General features: G+C 39.4%; 2 protein-coding genes across 3 annotated transcripts; both read left to right on the plus strand.

Annotated features, from left to right (window-relative positions):
* The first annotated feature begins 1,025 nt into the window (after window positions 1–1,025).
* On the plus strand, window positions 1,026–10,414 carry hgsnat (heparan-alpha-glucosaminide N-acetyltransferase). Of its 2 annotated transcripts, none has more exons than XM_023279684.3 (18): window positions 1,026–1,238; window positions 2,107–2,222; window positions 2,336–2,472; window positions 3,080–3,198; window positions 3,318–3,387; window positions 3,659–3,728; window positions 3,985–4,085; window positions 4,465–4,541; window positions 4,687–4,717; window positions 5,203–5,363; window positions 5,554–5,669; window positions 5,866–5,987; window positions 6,480–6,606; window positions 6,817–6,903; window positions 7,043–7,120; window positions 7,316–7,386; window positions 8,305–8,417; window positions 8,660–10,414. In XM_023279684.3, exons 1-18 carry the CDS (start codon window positions 1,061–1,063, stop codon window positions 8,839–8,841), a joined length of 1,956 nt encoding a protein of 651 aa, XP_023135452.2. In that variant the 5' UTR covers window positions 1,026–1,060; the 3' UTR covers window positions 8,842–10,414. The 2 variants fall into 2 exon arrangements, with proteins under 2 accessions (XP_023135452.2, XP_023135453.2); XM_023279685.3 differs by lacking the exon at window positions 1,026–1,238 and adding an exon at window positions 1,576–1,744.
* A 457-nt stretch (window positions 10,415–10,871) lies between these two features.
* Window positions 10,872–19,520, plus strand: rbpja (recombination signal binding protein for immunoglobulin kappa J region a). The gene is made up of 11 exons (XM_023279683.3): window positions 10,872–11,053; window positions 12,273–12,311; window positions 12,460–12,555; window positions 12,674–12,839; window positions 13,255–13,429; window positions 14,957–15,094; window positions 15,196–15,308; window positions 15,470–15,610; window positions 16,328–16,483; window positions 16,650–16,753; window positions 16,843–19,520. The coding sequence occupies exons 1-11, from the start codon at window positions 11,034–11,036 to the stop codon at window positions 17,183–17,185; spliced, it is 1,491 nt and encodes a 496-aa protein (XP_023135451.2). The 5' UTR covers window positions 10,872–11,033; the 3' UTR covers window positions 17,186–19,520.
* Window positions 19,521–19,668: the final 148 nt, after the last annotated feature.

Below are 19,668 nucleotides of genomic sequence, written 5' to 3' on the forward strand. Positions count from 1 at the left end.
GTTTAGGTTGTTTGTGTTTGAGTAGTATTCTTGTTAAGAAAGATGGATTCCATTTAAAAAAATAAAGAAAATGATCTATTTTGCAGTTATCCCTTAAATGGTCCTTTGAAGCTATGTCAACCTCTATAAACAACTGGATTTGTTGCAATCCAGCACACTAAACACGTAATATAACACACATAAGACACAAGGGCAACAGTGGGAAACAGTTTTTGGTAGACAATCCCTTTTTGGCACCGCACCTGACCACATAACTGAGACCTACACTAACTTTCAAAAGTTTGGGGTCACCCAGGCAATTTCATGTTTTCCATGAAAACTCATACTTTTATTCATGTGCTAACATAATTGCATAAGGGTTTTCAAATCATCAATTAGCCTTTCAACACCATTAGCTAACACAATGTAGCATTAGAACACAGGAGTGATGGTTGCTGGAAATGTTCCTCTGTACCCCTATGTAGATATTCCTTTCAAAATCAGCCGTTTCCAGCTAGAACAGTCATTTACCATATTAACAATGTCTAGATTGTATTTCTGATTAATTTATTATTATCTGCATTGGAAAAAATGATTCTCTTTCCAAAATAAGGACATTTCTAAGTGACCCCAAACTTTTGAATGGTGGTGTATATTACATGTGCAACACAAAGTGTAGACAACTTAAAAATAAGTTTAAGGATACAAAGGCCGTTTTCAGACATGCATCTCTTTGGTTATTAAACTGAACGAGGAACATGAACTAAATAGTGACTTATGTCTGAATGACAGAAAGCCATCACTTTAACTGATAAAGGAAGCCACTCATGTTCCATAAGCCATGCCTGAAAAGGGATAAAGACCTAGGATGTGTGTCTCAGTCAAAATAAACTGGATTTTTACAAAGGAATCTACTAATTTAACTCATGTCTCGCACATGGTAGCTGGAACTACTCTAATGGTCCTTTTATCTCACAAGTGGTGGCGATCCACACAGGTAGCGTTCATAGTACAGGTACTTTGTCCCTTCTCGCTCCCACTACAATGTCAAAACAAGCCAGGGTCGGAAGTTGGACCGACTATGGCAAAAAGGAAACCAAAGAAAAACATAGAACACACAACTTCAGATGGAGGGCTGAATAAGTTGACAAGTCAGGAAGAAACTACACAACAAGAGGAAAATAATATGGTTCCCCTCGCTGCTGCTGCTTTGGTCGTCGCCGTTTTTGTGGTGCCTCTGACAGCCGAAGTATCCGCATGTAAGTGCACAGGATCTGAAGTTAAAAGAGCAGGACATTGATTTGTGGCTTGGCTAGCAACCCAGCTAGTTAGCTAGCTAAAGTAGCAGGTTTTACACGAGTCTCTTCATTTGTTTAAATTACATTTCTGCGATGATACCGACTTTCGACAGTCAACTAATTTTTCTTTTACTTCGGCTAACGTTGTTTCAAATAATTAACTATTAAGGTCTCAAATCTGTTAGCTCACGGCTAACTATACATTAACACCAGCTGAAGGAAAATTGTCCAAGAGTGAGCTCCAGTCGTTTGAACTTCCCTCCTGGGGGTATTTTACGGATTAATTGGGCATGTGACCACTTGGCTCTGCAGCCATAACTTCAGCCATCTCACATGCTTTCCCCCTCCAGACGGTAGCGTTAGCTTGCTGGATGTAGCTTGCAGTTAAAGTGGGCTTGTAGCCACCACACACTGGTATGGATTACGCTCCGTGTTCGTAGCGATAGCAGTAAAAACGTAGACTCAAGGTAAGCTAAAAGCTGGTAGCCTCTTTCTGCAAGTTTTAAAAATGCTAACCCTTCACGGTATGATTATCTTCGCCTTATATAACATGCTAACATGCAGTCAGGAAAGGTGGGAGTTTTATGCGCATGTGCACTTTATTAAAATTATAACTAGTCTAATAGCAAACACAGTGTTCTGATGATTTAAATTAAGTTTTTAAAAAAATGTCTCTTCAGTGAACAGTGGCTTTACAGCTGGGTGGGGTCAGCTGCAGTAAGCTGTAGGCTGCAACTTTACCACCGTTTTGCCTTTTTTGCAGAAAAAAAATGCTTGTTAATGAATTTAATCTGATCTGCACAATATCTACTGTTATTTCTTGCTCCAGCTGTCTTCAGTCATCATAAGCACTTAGCTCTGAAGATGGATGAAGCACTTCTGACAGTCAAGAATGACCTGGACACTGAGGTGGTGGTGTCCTGGATGTCACAGCGCTGCTATCAGGTAGCCTCACGCTTACCAATTATTCTCCTCCACTTGATTCTGTGGCTGTTTGACTCGCTTCAGACAAGAATGATGATAATGTTCTGATCTGGGCCTTTGTTTCTTTGTGATAGTGTTTGTACCAGCAGCTAGGGGTGGTACCTGCAGGACCCAGTCCTGGCCAGCCCAGTTCAGTGGACTTTATTGTAGGTACACAGCATGAAATTACACTACAGCTCAACAGCACTCTCGTCAGCATGGAGCTCTGCAAGTAAGTTAAGAATACAGTCATATTTCACAGTACATCAGGAGTGAGTATTTGCTAACTTAATGTAAACGTCTTATTGACATTTTGCAGATTGAATGTAAATGAGATTTAGGTGTGTGACAGCTTAGCTAATCTCACCTATGCTTTTTTTTATGCCCCTAAACGAAAGTTCATGTAGTGGGATTGGCAAGAAGTGGATTTGAAAACATGAACAACCATTTAAGAGCCGTGATTCCTTTTTTTGTCACTTTTCTCAAAATAACATTATATTTCTTCACCACATTGCTCATACATATATTTTTAAAAAGGTCTATGAAGTTCTTTAGGTCAGCACGTATTCCTGAATATGATATACAGCACACAAATTACTTAACGCAGCCTGTGAAGGTCTTTATAATCCCACACAGTTTAACTTCACAGTTGAGATGGTGTGAGGTATCTTTAAAGGTTATTTGAAGATATTTAGCGTATGAGTTTGCAAAATCATAGAAGACATAAACATCACATGTCATCACTGAATGAAAATTAGCTCATGTCCAAATAAAGATCAATGGAATGACTATGGGTACTTTGGCTCATTAGCTGCTGGCTTGTTGTTTTTATTATCCAGGGTTCCATTCCACTTTGGGGAGCATGGGAACTACTCTCTGTGGATGCAAAACCTGAACAACTCCTCAGAAGTCAAATGCTCTGTTTCGACAGATGCAGACCCCGTGAACAGCTACATACGTGAGTCTCACACACACAAACACACCCATGAGCTTCTGCGATGTGAACACGTCAAGTGGTTCAATGCTATACTCGATCTGCATGCTACGTATGAGTAATATCCTACTCTCCCCACACAGCGATCTTGGTTGCTTTTCTTATCTTTGCTGGACTGGGGTTGGTATTTGCAGCTGGTAGGAAAATATTAGGGTAAGCTCATTTAATTGCTTTCTTCTTCTGTGTTCAGTAAATTCTTAAGAAGAAAAATGATTATCCTGATACTGATTAGAAAATCTGCACTGTCTTATCTGCACATACAACCAATGCCACGTTTACATATGATAGATTAAATTATTGGCAGCCTGACCTTATTAGACTAAAAGCATTTTGGTAAAGCATTTTTGAAAAGTTGTGGCATTAACTTGTGTAAATCTCTGCCAAGCTCTATTCATCCTAAACTGTTTGATTATTGCTTGTCTAGACTTGGAGCAGTGAGGAGTCTCGTCCTCCGAATTGGTGGATCCATGGAGACAGAGAGACTCATCAACTCTGTGAGTTTTTCTACGTCAGGAGTTCTTACATTCACACTGTTATTGCAGGAACTTGTTAAGTCATGATAGTATTTTAATGACAGCAAAATTAGAAAACAAACAGTGTATTTTTTTCAGTTTCACTAATATATGTTGTGGAGCTGTTCGGAAATTTGATTTTAGAAATGTGACACAGGTGTTATTAGAATATATGAAACGGTGGTTATATGCTTTCAATTGAATAATGTTCATGTGTAGCCGTATTTTCACCATCCAGGAACTGGGCTCTCCTCGGATGGTGCCACCAGTTACAGACAACATCCTCCCTCCGCCACCCAGCCCCAGCAAGAGGCTTCGATCTCTGGACACGTTTAGAGGGTAGGCTCTATCCCCTCCCTTACCTCTGCAGCTCGACTTGCTCAGTAAGAGATATGAACTTATTTACCACATGGTCTTATTTGTCATCATGCTGTATTGTGAGACTGTCATTACAGTATTGTAGTGGGACATTTTAGTAGTTGACATTAGAATTATCTCTTATTAGTGAGTTCCCGCTGACAATATTAACATGGATCCAGCATCTTCACACTGTGGTGTCATTTTTCTTCAAGTGCACCCTTTTTGTTATGTAATGTTTTCCATTGTGTGTGTGTGTGTGTATATATATATATATATATATATATACACACACACACACACACACACTCATTTGTCTGCAGTTCAAATGTAAATGTTGCATTTTCTCTCTTCCTGTCAGCATCTCCTTAGTCATTATGGTGTTTGTGAATTATGGAGGAGGGCGTTACTGGTTCTTCAAACACGAAAGCTGGAATGGTAAGTCCCACCTGGTTCCACTAACAGTTTTTTGAACCATGTCACAGCTTAGCTAGAATTCACAGTCCTTTGTAACTTGTCTTGGTGTCAGCATTGATATTGTTGTTGATTTTGAAGGCTGCATTTTCCATTTGTCACCTTACAGGGCTCACTGTTGCAGATCTGGTCTTCCCTTGGTAAGGCCAATTTCAGTATTCTCCTACAGCACTTTTGTAACATGTCTTAAAACTGCAGTTGAGTGCACTCTTGAATTAGACAAGTGTTGGAATGCTCATTACTTCCCCTCACACGTGGAAGTGAAAATGCATCAACAGTTTTGTTTTAATGTAATAATATTAATACAGAATGTATGTACTGGAGTAGCAGGACTGATTCCTCCAGTTACACTACAATTTGCACATAAAATAATACATGTTGCAATATGTTTTCCCCACAAGCCACCATACTCCTAAAAGGCAGTAAAGGAGCAACTTTCTTCCATTATAAAACAGACTCCAGGATAAAATCTCACCTGTCACAAAAGAAATGGAATGAGCCAAACCAAAATAATGAACCTTATTGGTATAGCTTTTTAGCTAATGCTCCTGTTAAATGAACCTGATCTCATCTTCACCTTGCTCCTTTTTTTTGTCCATTTTCTCACACTTCCTATTCCCACCAGGTTTGTGTTTATAATGGGGACATCCATTGCACTTTCCATCAACTCCATGCTGCGTGCAGGCACAACCCGACGCTCGCTGCTCAGGAAAGTTGTGTGGCGGAGTATGCAGCTCTTCATCATTGGTGTCTTCGTCATTAACCCCAACTATTGCCAGGGGGCATGTACGTATAAACTCACTTGTTTTGATATTGTCTATAATGTCCCAATATTGTATTTTGATCATTAATAGACCATGTACTTTCATAGTATTCCAAACTGTGGACTTTCAAACGACATTTCTTCTTTTTTTTAATATGCTTTCGTGTTTCTACCTTCATCTGTACTGATTCTTCACGTTCATCTGCTGCACAGTGTCTTGGAACAACTTGCGGATCCCAGGCGTGTTGCAGCGCCTTGCCTGGTCATACCTGCTTGTAGCCTGCCTGGATTTATTAGTGGCAAGGGGCCATGTTGACATCCTTACGACGGTCAGTTGACAGCTCAATCTTACCTTCATTCTGTAACTTTCCAGCTTAAAAAAAAATTGCCATATCTGCTGTGTGGATACAAAAAAGCAAAAATTCAATCTTTGTGTTTTGACTGTCATTTCCTGTTTACCTATTAATGGTAAATGTATTTTGAAGGAAGAAAAGTGTTTGATTGAGGAGCGTCTATGTTTTCCAGGATGCTTGGTGGGCTCCTGGCCTCGATATCCTGCTGTACTGGCCAGCATGGCTGTGTGTGCTTCTTTTAGAAGTCGTCTGGCTATGCCTCACTTTCCTACTTCCTGTACCAGATTGCCCAACGTAAGTCAAACAGGGCATTTTTGTATATACTGTAAATATTTGTCTGTTTCAGCTTAGCAAGCAACAAAGATTTTTGCCACATTCGAAAAATATGTTTATCACACAGTTTCGGGCATTTGTGTCTGAGTGTTTTTTCATGAAGTGAAACTTTAAGTCTGATGCTAAATTGCTATGCTAAAGTAGTGCTACTTGTAGTTTTATAGCAGTAATGACAAATTTTCAGCTTTCACAAGTATTTACTTTTGTGTTAAATTTGTTTTTTGTTTACAGTATTTACTGCAATAAATTATTTGCAGTGCACTTACTTAGCAGAAATTAAACAGTAGAACTTTAATTAACAAGAAAACAAATACACAGATTACAATTAGAGCTGACAGAATTTGTTCCAAATCCTCATCTGCCTCCTGTGTTTGTTTTTAAACCCTAACCTTCCCTTTGATACAGTCTGTCTTGCGTTAATAACACTGATTTCACTCTGCTTTTTGGAAACAGAGGCTATCTGGGTCCAGGTGGGATTGGGGACATGGGTCTGTATGCTAACTGTACCGGGGGAGCGGCTGGTTTCATTGACCGCTGGCTTCTGGGAGAAAACCACATTTACCAGACTCCCACATCACGGGTTAGTGTCCACTACAGCACCCCAAACATACCAAGAGTCCATACATCTAGTCTCTATATTCCTTGAAACGTCAAGTTTGAGTTTATACGTCCAATTTCTCTGTGATCAATCAATACACACTTGTTAAAATCAACCATTGTGATGTTAGAGGTGCAGCGAGGGTAGATTGTACATTTACTAAAACCCATTTCTGCTTTTATTCTAATTCAGGTGATTTATGGAACACACATGCCATATGACCCAGAGGGTGTTCTTGGTAGCATCAACTCTGTTCTCATGGCTTTTCTTGGATTACAGGTTTGTAATGTGTATTTGTCTGGAGTGTTTCTTTTATCAATTTTTCCAATATCTAATATTAAGTAAATGAAACGGACCATTTGAACAATAAAGGTTACAAAGTTATTGGATTGAATTGTTGTATTTTAATTGTCCTCAGGCAGGAAAAATAATCTTGCACTACAGAGATCTCCCCACAAGTATTATGTCAAGGTTCCTCATATGGGGCTTATTTCTGGTAAGCAAATTGACTTAATTTATGCTTCTGCTGACAGTATCTGTATTAATTAGTTATTGTTGAGTACATTAAATGACCTTTTTCATTGCAAAACAAGTGTCTTAGTTACAGTGTTTTTGACTTTTCCTGAACACATTTATTTTCAGGACACTTGGTCCTTCCTGACTGACCAGTTACATTTTTTGTATCACACAGGGAATCATCTCAGCAGCTCTGACCAAGTGTTCCACAGAGCAGGGCTTCATTCCTGTCAACAAGAACCTGTGGTAAGGTTTGCTTTCGTGGCTAATTCATTCTTTCCTCGTCCGTGTGCACAAATACGCAGCCTGCTCATGTCAAACACAGAAAAACATACAAGGAAACAGTGGCTTGTTGACAGTGATTATTTGACCTACAAGAGAAGTCCAGTTGATTTTTACTAAAGCTCCTGCGAATACTATGACCTGGATGACTGAGAATCTTCAAAGTCGGTTGACTATGTTGGTGTTCCAAGCATGGTGATGGGAATAACACAGGATTTCTGGAGCAATGAGGGCTTCCTACTGTGTCTGGGCTCCGCTGATTGAAACCATGTAGAAATCAAAGATGTGGAAAGCATGAATTGGCGTTAACTCATCTTCAGATGGAAGATTTCCTCAGCTGTTACTTTTTTGTGCTCTGTTGACTAAATGTTTGGGGAAGTTTCTGCATAGGATAGGAATCCGCAGCTTTGTGGACAATATGCACTGTATTCTGTTCTTTCCTCACTTACATTTTGGACATTAACACATAGATAACATGACATATGAAGTCACTTCCCAATTTCACACTCATTTTAAATGATTCATAAAATTCCACTATACTCTGTGTTTTCTATATTTACAGTTCTTTTCTAGCCAGCCACCTTCCAAATCAAAAGTAGCCAATGTACACATATTTCTTCAAAGCAACACATGGTGATTTTGACAACTCCTATTTGTGCTGATGCATTGCTGATGCATTGCTCAATGCAGCTTGTTAATAATGTGCATTAAACTGCAACTATAGGGATGAACTTACTTTTTTGAAGGTAGCATTGAGAAATAAGACAAGAGAGAATTTGTAGGGCAACTCCAGACAAAGGAAAGTTACAGGGATACCGCTGACAAATATTTACAATAGAATGCTTTAAACATTGTTGCTGTGTGTGTTTATTTCCCCTTTAGGTCTCTGTCCTACGTGACAACACTGGCCTGCTTTGCCTTTGTGCTGCTAGTGCTGGTCTACTACACCGTAGATGTGAAGAAATGGTGGTCTGGGGCACCTTTCTTCTACCCTGGTGAGCACTAAAACCAGACAAAAGGAGTTGGATTAGTATTTTTTGACATTTTAAACCAAATGCTTTTAACCAAGATAGCATTTGAAAGTTTAAATAAAGTTAAAGTTGCAGTTTTTAATTGAGTTTGATGCAAACTTAGAGTGCAGGGTTTGATCTGGTAGGGTCTGAGAAATGAGCACTGTGTAATAAAATTGATCAAATTCAGCTGTATCTCTCTGGTCATTGTGATCTTTGTTTTCCAGGAATGAACTCCATCCTCATTTATGTGGGCCATGAAGTGTTTGAGGACTACTTTCCTTTCCGTTGGCGCATGGCCAACAGCCAATCCCATACTGAACACCTCATTCAGAATCTTGTGGCCACTTCATGTTGGGTCTTGATTTCCTACGTACTCTACAGAAAGAAGATTTTCTGGAAAATTTAGAAGTACAAGCCCTGAAACAAAGGAACAACAAAAGCAAAGAACATTGTTTACATCAAAATTGCTGGAGATATGATCTGAAAAACATTTGGAAAGTGGGGAAACAGTACACTGACTTATAATGTTGAAACTATAATGAAGCTCTGTGTCTGAATGTGTGTGAGTTTCTTCTTTGACAGCAACTCTTTTTTGCTACTTCATTTAGTTTAGAAAAAAAAATCACTCACTGCTTTTTAGAACCTTAAACATTTTTTCTAAAATCCTCAGTTATGAAACAGCGGAGCACTGCCAAATATCCACACTAACTCAGGAAGAACTTGTCTAAGAAAAATTTTCTGAAAACTGACATAGTTAAATTTATATTTCACTATATGCTACAGACCCAAGTTTTCATGCCTCACCTTGACAACAAACAGGGTGTTGTCAGAGATGTTTAGGAAGGCTTTGCTCACTTCCTCTTCGGAGAATGCCTGCTGCCTTTTCACAAACTGTTGTGTTGCTATGAAAGCTGAAGTGGGGATTTTGTGAGTCTTTGACAGAAGGAGACAGTCCATTATGCACACTTCTGAAGAAAATGTTTCGAAGAATGCATTGTGAGCTGTCATCATTTCCACTTCCCAATGGCAGATGGATGTGACGCTTGACCTCTTTACAGCCACCAGGTCTCTTTACAGTAGTTTCAGCTGCATTATAAACAAGCATATTTTCACAAACTTAAAGAAGCTCACTTTCAGACTATGTCTCATACATGCATTCTGGCATTGCAGCTCTCCCTTTCCAAGCTTTTCCATTTAGATATGTTACAATTGCAAAAATTCCATAGAAAGGGGTTAAGAAGTTTTTACACAATGGGATACAGTATGTAGAGATTTTGAAATCTGAAAATCAAACGTCTGCAGCATTTTGTTCCTGAGCTTCCTATGTGGATTTAAACATCATCTATTGCCAGCTGGTCGTCCTGCTCAAGTGCCAGTGTTTTTGGTTTGCAATCCCCTCCTCCCCTCAGACCAATGCTCCGTCTCCCAGCAAGTGGTGAGACATGCGATGCTGCGTGTTACCAAGTGTTGAGGGGAAGTAAAGGAGGGCACATCAGACGACTATTGAAACCTGCTGAGGGTTGCTTCTTTGGTGTTTTGGTTAATGCTGAAACAGCGAGTGGGTTTAGTTTTTTTCAGGTTTTCAAAAAAAACAAAACAGTTTTTTATGTTAAATGTGTAATAAACTTTACAGAATGCAATTGTACTGTATCATGTCCATCTACAGGAGTCTCATTGTGAGATTGTAAAGATAAAGTATATGTTTGATGGTGTCATAAAACTCTGTTGCCATTTACTTCACCATACTATGTGTGCCCCCTCTTATAACTGTCAGGTTGTATAAATATCACTTTAACACATTTTTGAAGAAGCATGTAGTCTGTAAAATATCCAAATGCTGTCAGAGATTTTGGAACCATTGCTCGTGTAGCACTATCTCAATTGATTCCTTTTTCTTTTGAATTTTTATACTTTTTTTTAATATTCACTGTTTGAAAAATAAAAATAAATTTATTTAATAAAATATATCCCAAAAATGACATTGCAGTTGTTTGAGGTTAAGGATGATTTGATTTATTTTATTGTTATTTTCTCTGAGAAGAATAATTATTAGCCTTATAAATGCCATGGGGATGATTCATTGTCTGTAACAACATGTATTTCCAGTGCTGCAGTTTATCTAACACTTTTTTTGTTATCTTCTCGCTGTGTTTTCAGCTTCTCGGTGTAGAAAGGTGTAGTCTGCTTTATTGCTCAATAAGGCGTGGGAATCGAGTTACATCGTGAGTGCCCTGTGGAGAAAAAAAGCAAGTTGTGAGAGTGCCTCTTAATCTCGCGATATATTTGCTCCTTCTCCATTCATGTCTATTGTGAGAGTTTTTCCGTTCTCGCGTGACTTTGTAACTTTCCCACGCCTGTTGTTTTGGCGTCTGCCCTCAGCCTGTCGCCCCTCCCTCCCCCATTTCTCACCCCTTTGCCCCGTCACACATTCCCCCCTCTCTCCCCCCTCTCTCCTTTTCTCTCTCTCTCTCTCTCTCCCTTCTTTCGCTTCCAGTCTGGTTCTTCTGTTGTGCTGTTGGCTGTGGTGAGGGGCTGGGGGAGGGATCTCGCGATTGTTGGACTTTTTTTTCGAGGGAGGGGGGAAGAGTTATTCGGAAGATGGCGCCCGTTGTTACGGGGTAAGTGCAGAAATTCAAAGCATAATGTTTCTGAAATTGTTGTGTTTTCTTTGCGGCGGAGCAGTTTCCAGTTCGTGGTGTTTTCGTGTGATGTTGTGGGTGTTTGTACCCCCGCGTTGGTCTCAGTTAGTTCACCCCCCTCAGTTGTACCTTGTGGCTCGATGCGGGGTCAGTGGTGCAAATCCATTCTTCGTGGTTCCTCTGTCGTTTTGTTGAACTTACTCACGATATTGGACAAGTTTCAGACTACTGGAGAAACTTTTTGTCAGTTTGCAGTTTTCCATTTATTTTCTTCCTCTTCTGCGGCTGTTTAATTTCTGTTTTAGCAAGTTGGGCACAGTAAAAGTGTCATTATTAATTTCTCAAACATTGTTGCCACAAGTAGCACTTTGAGTGGTTACAACTAATTTTTGCTAGTTTGGTCAAATGGTTTCTCTCTTAAACATGCGTTTAGTATTTAACTTAACTTTCCTCTCAATTAAAAGTAGCTAAAAAAAGTGAGTTTTCACTTCATGTTGCTTTAACACTGTCGAGCTTTACATTTGTGTTGTTAAATTGCTGTACACTCTGTAGTGGCTTCATTCATAGTTGGAAACACCGTGAAACAGATGCAGACTCTTTACCATGTGAGGATGTTTTAAGCAGAGCCTGACTAATGTCTTTGTTGGCCGATTTTAGCTTGTCACACACGTCGTTATCGGCATATATGTTGTTCGATATGACAACTTGAAAAAGATGCCTACCATAGTTTAGAAATAGTGCCATCACTCAGTTTGTCCAACAGAGCATGCTCCATCTTCTGTCTTTACAGTACTTTCAGCAATGTCTGCAGCACATGTAGCTGAGCAGACAGTGGTGCGGAGTCAAATGGTGTATCACATTGAGTTGCTAATTAGTTTGCAGGAACATTTGTAAACAGTTGTCCCATTACTCTAAGATACCATAACATATACAGTACATGTTTATAAATAATATTAGCAAATATGTAAATTGTGGATTTTTTTTACTCGCTAAACTTCAGTGTCAGTCGGGCTTTAGTTCTGAACACTTTGAAATACAAGCATACTTCCATTGCAAATGTCACGAACGTTGTGTATTACCCTGCTCAGTTTGGGTTTTTTTGACCACTTTCAGCCAAGCTTGTTTTCATGTCTGCTTCAGTAGCCCAGCAGTGAAACCACATGTAAACACCTTGCACCATGATGTTTTTGATTTGCAGGAAGTTTGGTGAGCGACCTCAACCTCAGCGTTTGACAAGGTAAAGAGAAACAGACCGAGCCCTTCACAGTGAAAACAATTCTGAACTTTTTAAATCGGTACAGAAAGCTAAAAAGTAACTTGAAAAGCATAGTAGATGTTAGAACAATTTGTACACTGGTGTTAACTTGAGTTTCCCCCCATTTCAGGGAGGCTATGAGGAATTACTTGAAGGAGAAAGACGATCAAACAGTGCTCATTCTACATGCAAAAGTTGCACAAAAGTCATATGGCAATGAAAAAAGGTTTGTCTGGGGCTGTTTAAAGTAGCTTACTTTAATTTTGCGTGTTCAGTTTGTGTTTAAAGAGAAATATCTCTGGAATGGCAAGGCATGTTTTTTGACTTCTGCTTGTGTCATTTAGGTTTTTCTGTCCTCCACCATGTGTGTATCTGTTGGGCACTGGCTGGCAGAAGAAGTTAGAGAATATGGAGAAGGAGGGTTGTACAGAGCAGGAGGCCCAACCATGTGCTTTCATTGGTATAGGCAACAGTGAGCAGGAGATGCAGCAACTAAATCTGGAGGGGAAGGTGGGTCCTTTACAATTACACAGTTTGCATATTTCCTTGTGATAGTATAAATAATCTTCACTGTGGGCGATTAAAATCCTCTCTGTTTACATACTCTTCTGATTATTCACCTATTCTAGCAGTAATAAGATGTTTTGTTTTGTCTGTTCCACTGCTGATCAACCATGCAAAGTAACCACAGCTGCTTTGCTTTGTAGTTTGATCATATCCTCTGCTTGTTTCTGCAAAATCTTGTAAACTATGCTCACTCTGTAACTGATATTCTCGCATACCATACTCATGTTTTCTTTTTGCACCAGTGTCCCTATGAAACTTCTTCTCTAACGGAGAGAAGAGGAAAGTGAAAGGGGGACAAACAACAAGAGACACTCTTACGCAAAATCTTGTAATCTTTTATTTCTTTTCCTTGTGGTAGCACTTCTGCACAGCTAAGACGCTGTATATCAGTGACTCAGACAAAAGGAAACACTTCATGCTGTCTGTGAAGATGTTATACGGAAACAGCTCCAACATAGGAGTCTTCCTCAGCAAGAGAATCAAGGTCATCTCCAAGCCCTCCAAGAAGAAACAGTCCTTGAAAAATGCAGATTGTGAGTTACAGGATTTGTAAACACACACATACACACACTGAAGCCCTTTTCAGACATGGGGCATGGAGCTTTGCTGGCTTCATTAATCCAGTAAAGTGCTGGCACTCTAGTCCTTCAGACACTGGTCACTTTTCAGTTAGTGTTTCTCTCTGCTTCACCTGATGCATCGACCCTTTCACCATGTCGAGAATAATCCAGGATTAAAACTATTGAAGTTGCTGCTGTTGCTCCGTGCGTGAATGCACACAGCTTTCTCTCTTTAAAGATACTTGTGGATCCTACAACTTTCTGATGTCCCCAGGTATGTAATGTAAATTAAAATTGTCTTTAACAGTTGGAAACTTAACTATGATTCTGTGTGTGAGAGCTCATCTGCATGAGGTGAAGACAAGTACACCTACACAGAGTGTGACTTGCCTCTGGGTCTTTGTCCAGAATGATGTTCTCTCTGGGAAAATGTATAATTATAAGAATTTAAAGAGGTTGCCATCGCTGTTGTTCCACTTGCGCGAATGTGTAATTCTTTACATTTGGAGATGCTAATATGGATTTTAACACTGTCTGATGCTGCAGGTATTTAAAAAAAAAGGAATAGTTCTAAACATCAGAATCAGCTTTATTGGCCAAGACATGCACACAACATGCTAGGAACTTGGTTTCAGCTGTTGGTGTCACTCTAGGAACAAGGCAAGAGAATAATAAAATAACTATAGAAAGAAGAAGAGAAAAAAAATCTAATTAAAGTAATAGTAGTAATAAAAATAAAAAATATTTACACATCTAGAAAGACTATATAAACACAGTAGTCCAAATGATAATTGCTAGAGTGATAATACAGTGCAGAAAGTAGAGTACTGTTCTTAGTGCAGAAGTAATGTACATATACATTGGTATATTGTGTATTGTACAGGTGTGGACGAATGGCTCAGCCTTTTATTAGGGTTAGAGCAGTAGGGAAGAAGCTGTTTTTCTCTCTGGTGGTTTTTGTGTGCAGGGCGAGTCGAAAGAAACAAGCTTTATCTAATCTTGGGGGAGGGGGACAAAAAGTCGGATTACATTTATTTTTGGTGAGTGTCATTATAAGCTGTTTGTGGTTTATTTTTATGGACATTAAATCTTGTAGTCTAATAAATTTGAATTTGTAAAGTAAATGAGAAAGGTGTGTTGTGATTTTGACACACTGGGTATTAATCATCTCTGTCATGTTTTTGGATGAATATTGGTGCTCCTGTTGACTTCACACAGCTGGAAGTACCGTTGCCTGTGCACGCCTCTCCATTAATGTGACGGTGCAGTTCAGACTTGTGCTGTGTTGAAAGCCATACTGAAATGTTGCCAGCGTGACTCTGACAGAGACGTGACCAGGGTGTGCGTTCAGATTTGTATGTTAAACTGCCATCTGATTACTGGAACAGGGTGCATGTCTGAAAGGGGCTTAAGTGAGGCCGTATAATTTGACCACATTCTCACAATTAATTCTGATTTGTACAAGTTTTTAGTTTTTTTCTTTCCCTTTTTTCTTCCTAGTGTGTATAGCATCTGGGACTAAGGTGGCCTTGTTCAATCGCCTGCGTTCCCAGACAGTCAGTACCAGGTATCTTCATGTGGAGGGAGGAAACTTTCACGCCAGCTCCCAGCAGTGGGGTGCCTTCCACATCCATCTCTGTGAGTCACACCTTATTTTAATTTGCCTTCTTTTTCTCTCATATTATTTTTGAAAATATAATGACAATTGAAATATGTTTGTGTCCGATCTTTCTGTTTAGTGGATGATGATGAGTCTGAAGGGGAGGAGTTTGCTGTAAGAGACGGCTACATTCACTATGGCCAGACAGTCAAATTGGTCTGTTCTGTTAGTGGAATGGCTCTGCCGAGACTCGTATGTATCAGTTCTAATGTTAGTTGTTTGTGAGAAAATGATTTGTCATAAATGTACATGTACGGATGTTTGTGTAACTGCAGTGTCACCAGATGTGCTGAGCAGTGAGCAGTGCTTGTTTCTGTCTATTCATAGTGGGTGTGTTTGCCCCATTTCCTCAGATCATTCGCAAAGTAGACAAGCAAACAGCATTATTGGATGCAGATGACCCAGTGTCCCAGCTTCACAAGTGTGCCTTCTACCTGAAAGATACAGACAGGATGTATCTCTGTCTTTCACAGGAGAGGATCATCCAGTTCCAGGTGCACAGTGACACACACTCAGATCTGAGCAGTTTAATTAATTCAACTGCAATTTTAGCACTTTCTGAAGAAAACTTAGAGATGTGAGACAGTAGGTGGCTCTTTAGCACAAGTGTGATAAATGAAAGACTTTTTGGAAACCTTGAAGCTTCACAAACTTAATGGTACAATTAAATTCCGTTTTTTATTTTTTTTTTAAATGACACAATAAATCAGCTCATAGATAGATTAAAAAAATACAGATGCTTATTTCCAAGACTTTATTTTCCAAAAAATGTTTTATTATGTACTCCATAGTACTCCAGCAATTCTCAATCAAATATTTTTTAGTTTATTCTCCAAGAGAAATTGACAATAGAATACTTTTATTTTGCATTTGTAAAATACAGCAAAGGGTTGATGATGGATTGTTGTAGACATACTGCACATTTTAATTTAATGTAACAAATTCAAACACTGATTGTAGAAAGCCCTTTTTGATGTTTCTTTCAGTCACAACACAATATTAAGTCATCTGATGAGAGCATTGCACACAGCTGTTGTGTTTTGTGAGATTAGTACCCACACTGGAGTTCAAGGCTTTTGTTTTAATGATCATTCCAGGGCAAAAGATGAGAATCCAGTGTTTCATTATGTCATTGAAAGTGTGTATTTTCACCTGCTTAGATATAAAAGTGGGATGTTAGATTTGTTTCTAAGGATTTTTTTTTTCCTCAGGCAACACAATGCTCCAAAGAGGCTAACAAGGAGATTATTAATGATGGGGCTTCCTGGACTATCATTAGCACTGACAAGGCAGAGTACACCTTTTATGAGGGTATGGGCCCCGTCCCCACACCAGTCACACCTGTCCCTGTGGTGGAGAGTTTGCAGGTATGGTACACATGGCACACATACTGACTCTTTTATTGAAAAAGTGCTTATTATCCACTTTACCAGCAAACATGAGTGCCATCCTTACCAATAATTACTCCCTCATGTAGGTTTTTACTCAGACTAGAGGAGTCTTTAAAGACAGTTTTCGTTTGTCCTGGTCTAGTTAAATGGTGGCGGAGATGTGGCCATGTTGGAACTGACTGGACAGAATTTCACTCCTAACCTCAGAGTTTGGTTCGGGGATGTGGAGGCGGACACCATGTACAGGTACAAGTGTGTTGTTTAAGGGTTTATATCTGTGGGTGTGTATTTTTGTTTAATGATACAAGCCTTTCCTCATCCATTTTCTCCTCTAGGTGTGGAGAGAGCGTCTTGTGTGTAGTGCCAGATATCTCTGCCTTCAGAGAGGGGTGGCGCTGGGTGAGACAGCCGGTCCAGGTTCCCGTCACGCTGGTCCGCAATGATGGAATCATCTATGCCACCGCCTTGACCTTCACGTACACCCCTGAACCAGGACCCCGACCCCACTGCAGTGCAGCCGGGGCCATTCTGCGGTCACATAGCACCTCCTCATCATCACCAGCATCTTCGTCTTCACCTTCATCTTCGTTGGGCGGGCTTGGAGATGGCCATGGGGCTTACAGCAGTAGTGACTCAGGCATGTCGTCGGCGGCGTCGACCATGTCGGTGCTGTCGTAGTGATACTTGTTTCGTGTGTGTGCTATGAATGACTGAGAGAGAAGATGTGGACATGTACTCCAAAGAGGCTCATGGACCTGTGAAGAATTGCACACAAGCTAAGAGGCTAATCGTTACAGCGACTGTGAAATCATGAGAGCTGCCTGAGACTTGGAAAAAAAGGACAAGTTCAAAGAGAATACCTGTGATAACTGACTCTGTACTTTAGCGCCCTCTTCTGGATTGCTGTGGAGACGTTATAAGCACCACATGGAGGACCTTGATATCCAAGATGTTTGCCTAAAAGGAGGTGAATGTAACTTCTAACTCTCACAGCAATGGGATTTGTAAAATAATCATTTTGTTTTTGTACACCAGTGGGTTTGGAAGCGGCTTTTATTATGCTTTCTTACTACCAAGGTCGTATTTTTACTGAAAAACTTGTTGATTTAACTGTTATGAGCAAGGGAAAATTTTAACTTAGTTTCTATGGACCAAGGAATATTATAATATTATTTTATTCATATTATATTTTATAAGCTTTTGCTGAGGTACATTTTGACAGTTTTGTATAGTACTGCATAGTACATAAGTTCACTTTTGTTACCAAATAGTTTGTCACAGTGTTGGCACCTATTTCTATTTTGTCTCAGTGGAGTGGTCAAAGCAGAAATGGCTTTTAGGATGTCTCTAACAGTCTGACTGCAGATTTTCAACTTATCTCCTCACTTGTTTGTTTTTTTTTTAATGCATACTTACTTAGTTGTCATTTCCAAAATTGTATTAGTTCTCTGAGCTGTGCCAGAATGAGAAAGAATCAATCAGGCTTTGTTTTTAAGGAGGCACTTTAGAGAATGAAGACATGCCCATGTTGGCCTGCAGTTATTGGCTTAGTATACTTTATATTTTCTAGGCCAGTTTGTTGTTGCTCTTTATATCAAAGATGACCTTTTTGATGAATGTAGTGTGTGTATTTGATCAGATGTAATACACCATCACTATGTTCTGTTTTCTAATCCATACGCTCTTTTTGTACCTTGGTACCTTGTACTTAAACTCAAATCTAAACAATCAGTCCCTCTTGTTGGCAGAGACACCACAGTGCTGCTTTTTTTTTTTTAAGAGTGAAGATTTTTAACAAAAAAAACCACACTTGGGCTTCTGATCTCTTGCGTATTTTAAGAGACGGCCACAGAACAAAGAAGAAATTTCCAAAATGTCTGGTCATTTAAAAGATTTGAGCTTTCGTGTTAGTATAATACTCATATTGCAGAGCTGATCTTTAATATTTCCTGACATCTGGAGGGCCTTTAAGTTTTGTTTTGAGTTTGTGCGTATGTGTTGGAAGAAGAGTTTTAATACCGTCTTTGCCTTGTAGCTTCACAGCTACCCTAGCAGTTCACAGATTTCCCTATAACGTCACGCTGATATTGACCCTTGTTGATTTAGTTTTGTCAAATATGTCTTCTGACTGCAAATACACTAGAACTAATTTTGATACAAGAAGCTGTGACTGTTCTTTGGTTCTTATGCAATGAGGCTTCTACTTTTGACTAAACATAATAGTGCAACTGGATTATGAAGATACCAAGTGCTGCACTTAACCACAACTACCTGCAGTATCAGTCTTTGTTCAGATTTCTTACAAGTTATCCTGATTTCAATCATGCTTTTTCTGTTGTACTGCATGTCATGTTTTAAGATCGACAAGAAAGTAGCAGGTAAGTAATTGCGTTTGTGAGTCACTCCATTTTTACATGTGTTTTTGGCTTTTCTCAGAGGTAGATTTAGAATTGTGTAACTATATATTTCCACTGTAATAGTCCAGTGATGGCTCTCTGCCCCTTGCTGCCAACATACAACTGAACTGATGCAGGGTACACAATGTAGGTGCATCATCTCTTAATTTGATCAGAAATGTCTTTCTAAAGACTTATGTTAACAGCTGTTGGTGCGTCTTTCATTTTCCAACAACACTTTAGTCTTCGACCCCATCTTGTTCCACACTTACTTATTTGCAAACCTGATAAATCTAATATTTAAATTGTCTGGCAACTGTACCTGTCTTTGACATTTTAAGTCAACCATGCACACACATTGTCTACAAGCCAGACGCTGTGTAAATTAGGAGGAGCATAAAGTGCTAAAACACCTCATTGTGTCAGCATATCGGCAGCTTCAGTGTTCTTGTGTTTGGGGAATAAGTTTCCTAACTGTTATGTCCTGCATTTAGCCTTCCACACCTATTCCCCCATATAGCCATCATCCATCTTTTCTGTTTGTTTTACTCTAATCAATCTAGAAAAGGTTCATCATCAAAGGGATTTTATTAAAAACAAGCTGGAGCTTATTGTGACATGTTTTGTTGGCTGTTTTATGTCAGTACAGAGAGTATTTCCATCATCCCATTTCCTCTTTCTGTCTCATAGTGCAAAACCAGATGCAGTCATGTAAAATTCGTCTATACTGTAAACTCACTGAGATCCTGCTGAGGCCCTCTTGGA

The sequence above is a fragment of the Amphiprion ocellaris genome, chromosome 4 (assembly GCF_022539595.1).
Source record: "Amphiprion ocellaris isolate individual 3 ecotype Okinawa chromosome 4, ASM2253959v1, whole genome shotgun sequence".
NCBI classification, from domain to species: Eukaryota; Metazoa; Chordata; class Actinopteri; family Pomacentridae; genus Amphiprion; species Amphiprion ocellaris.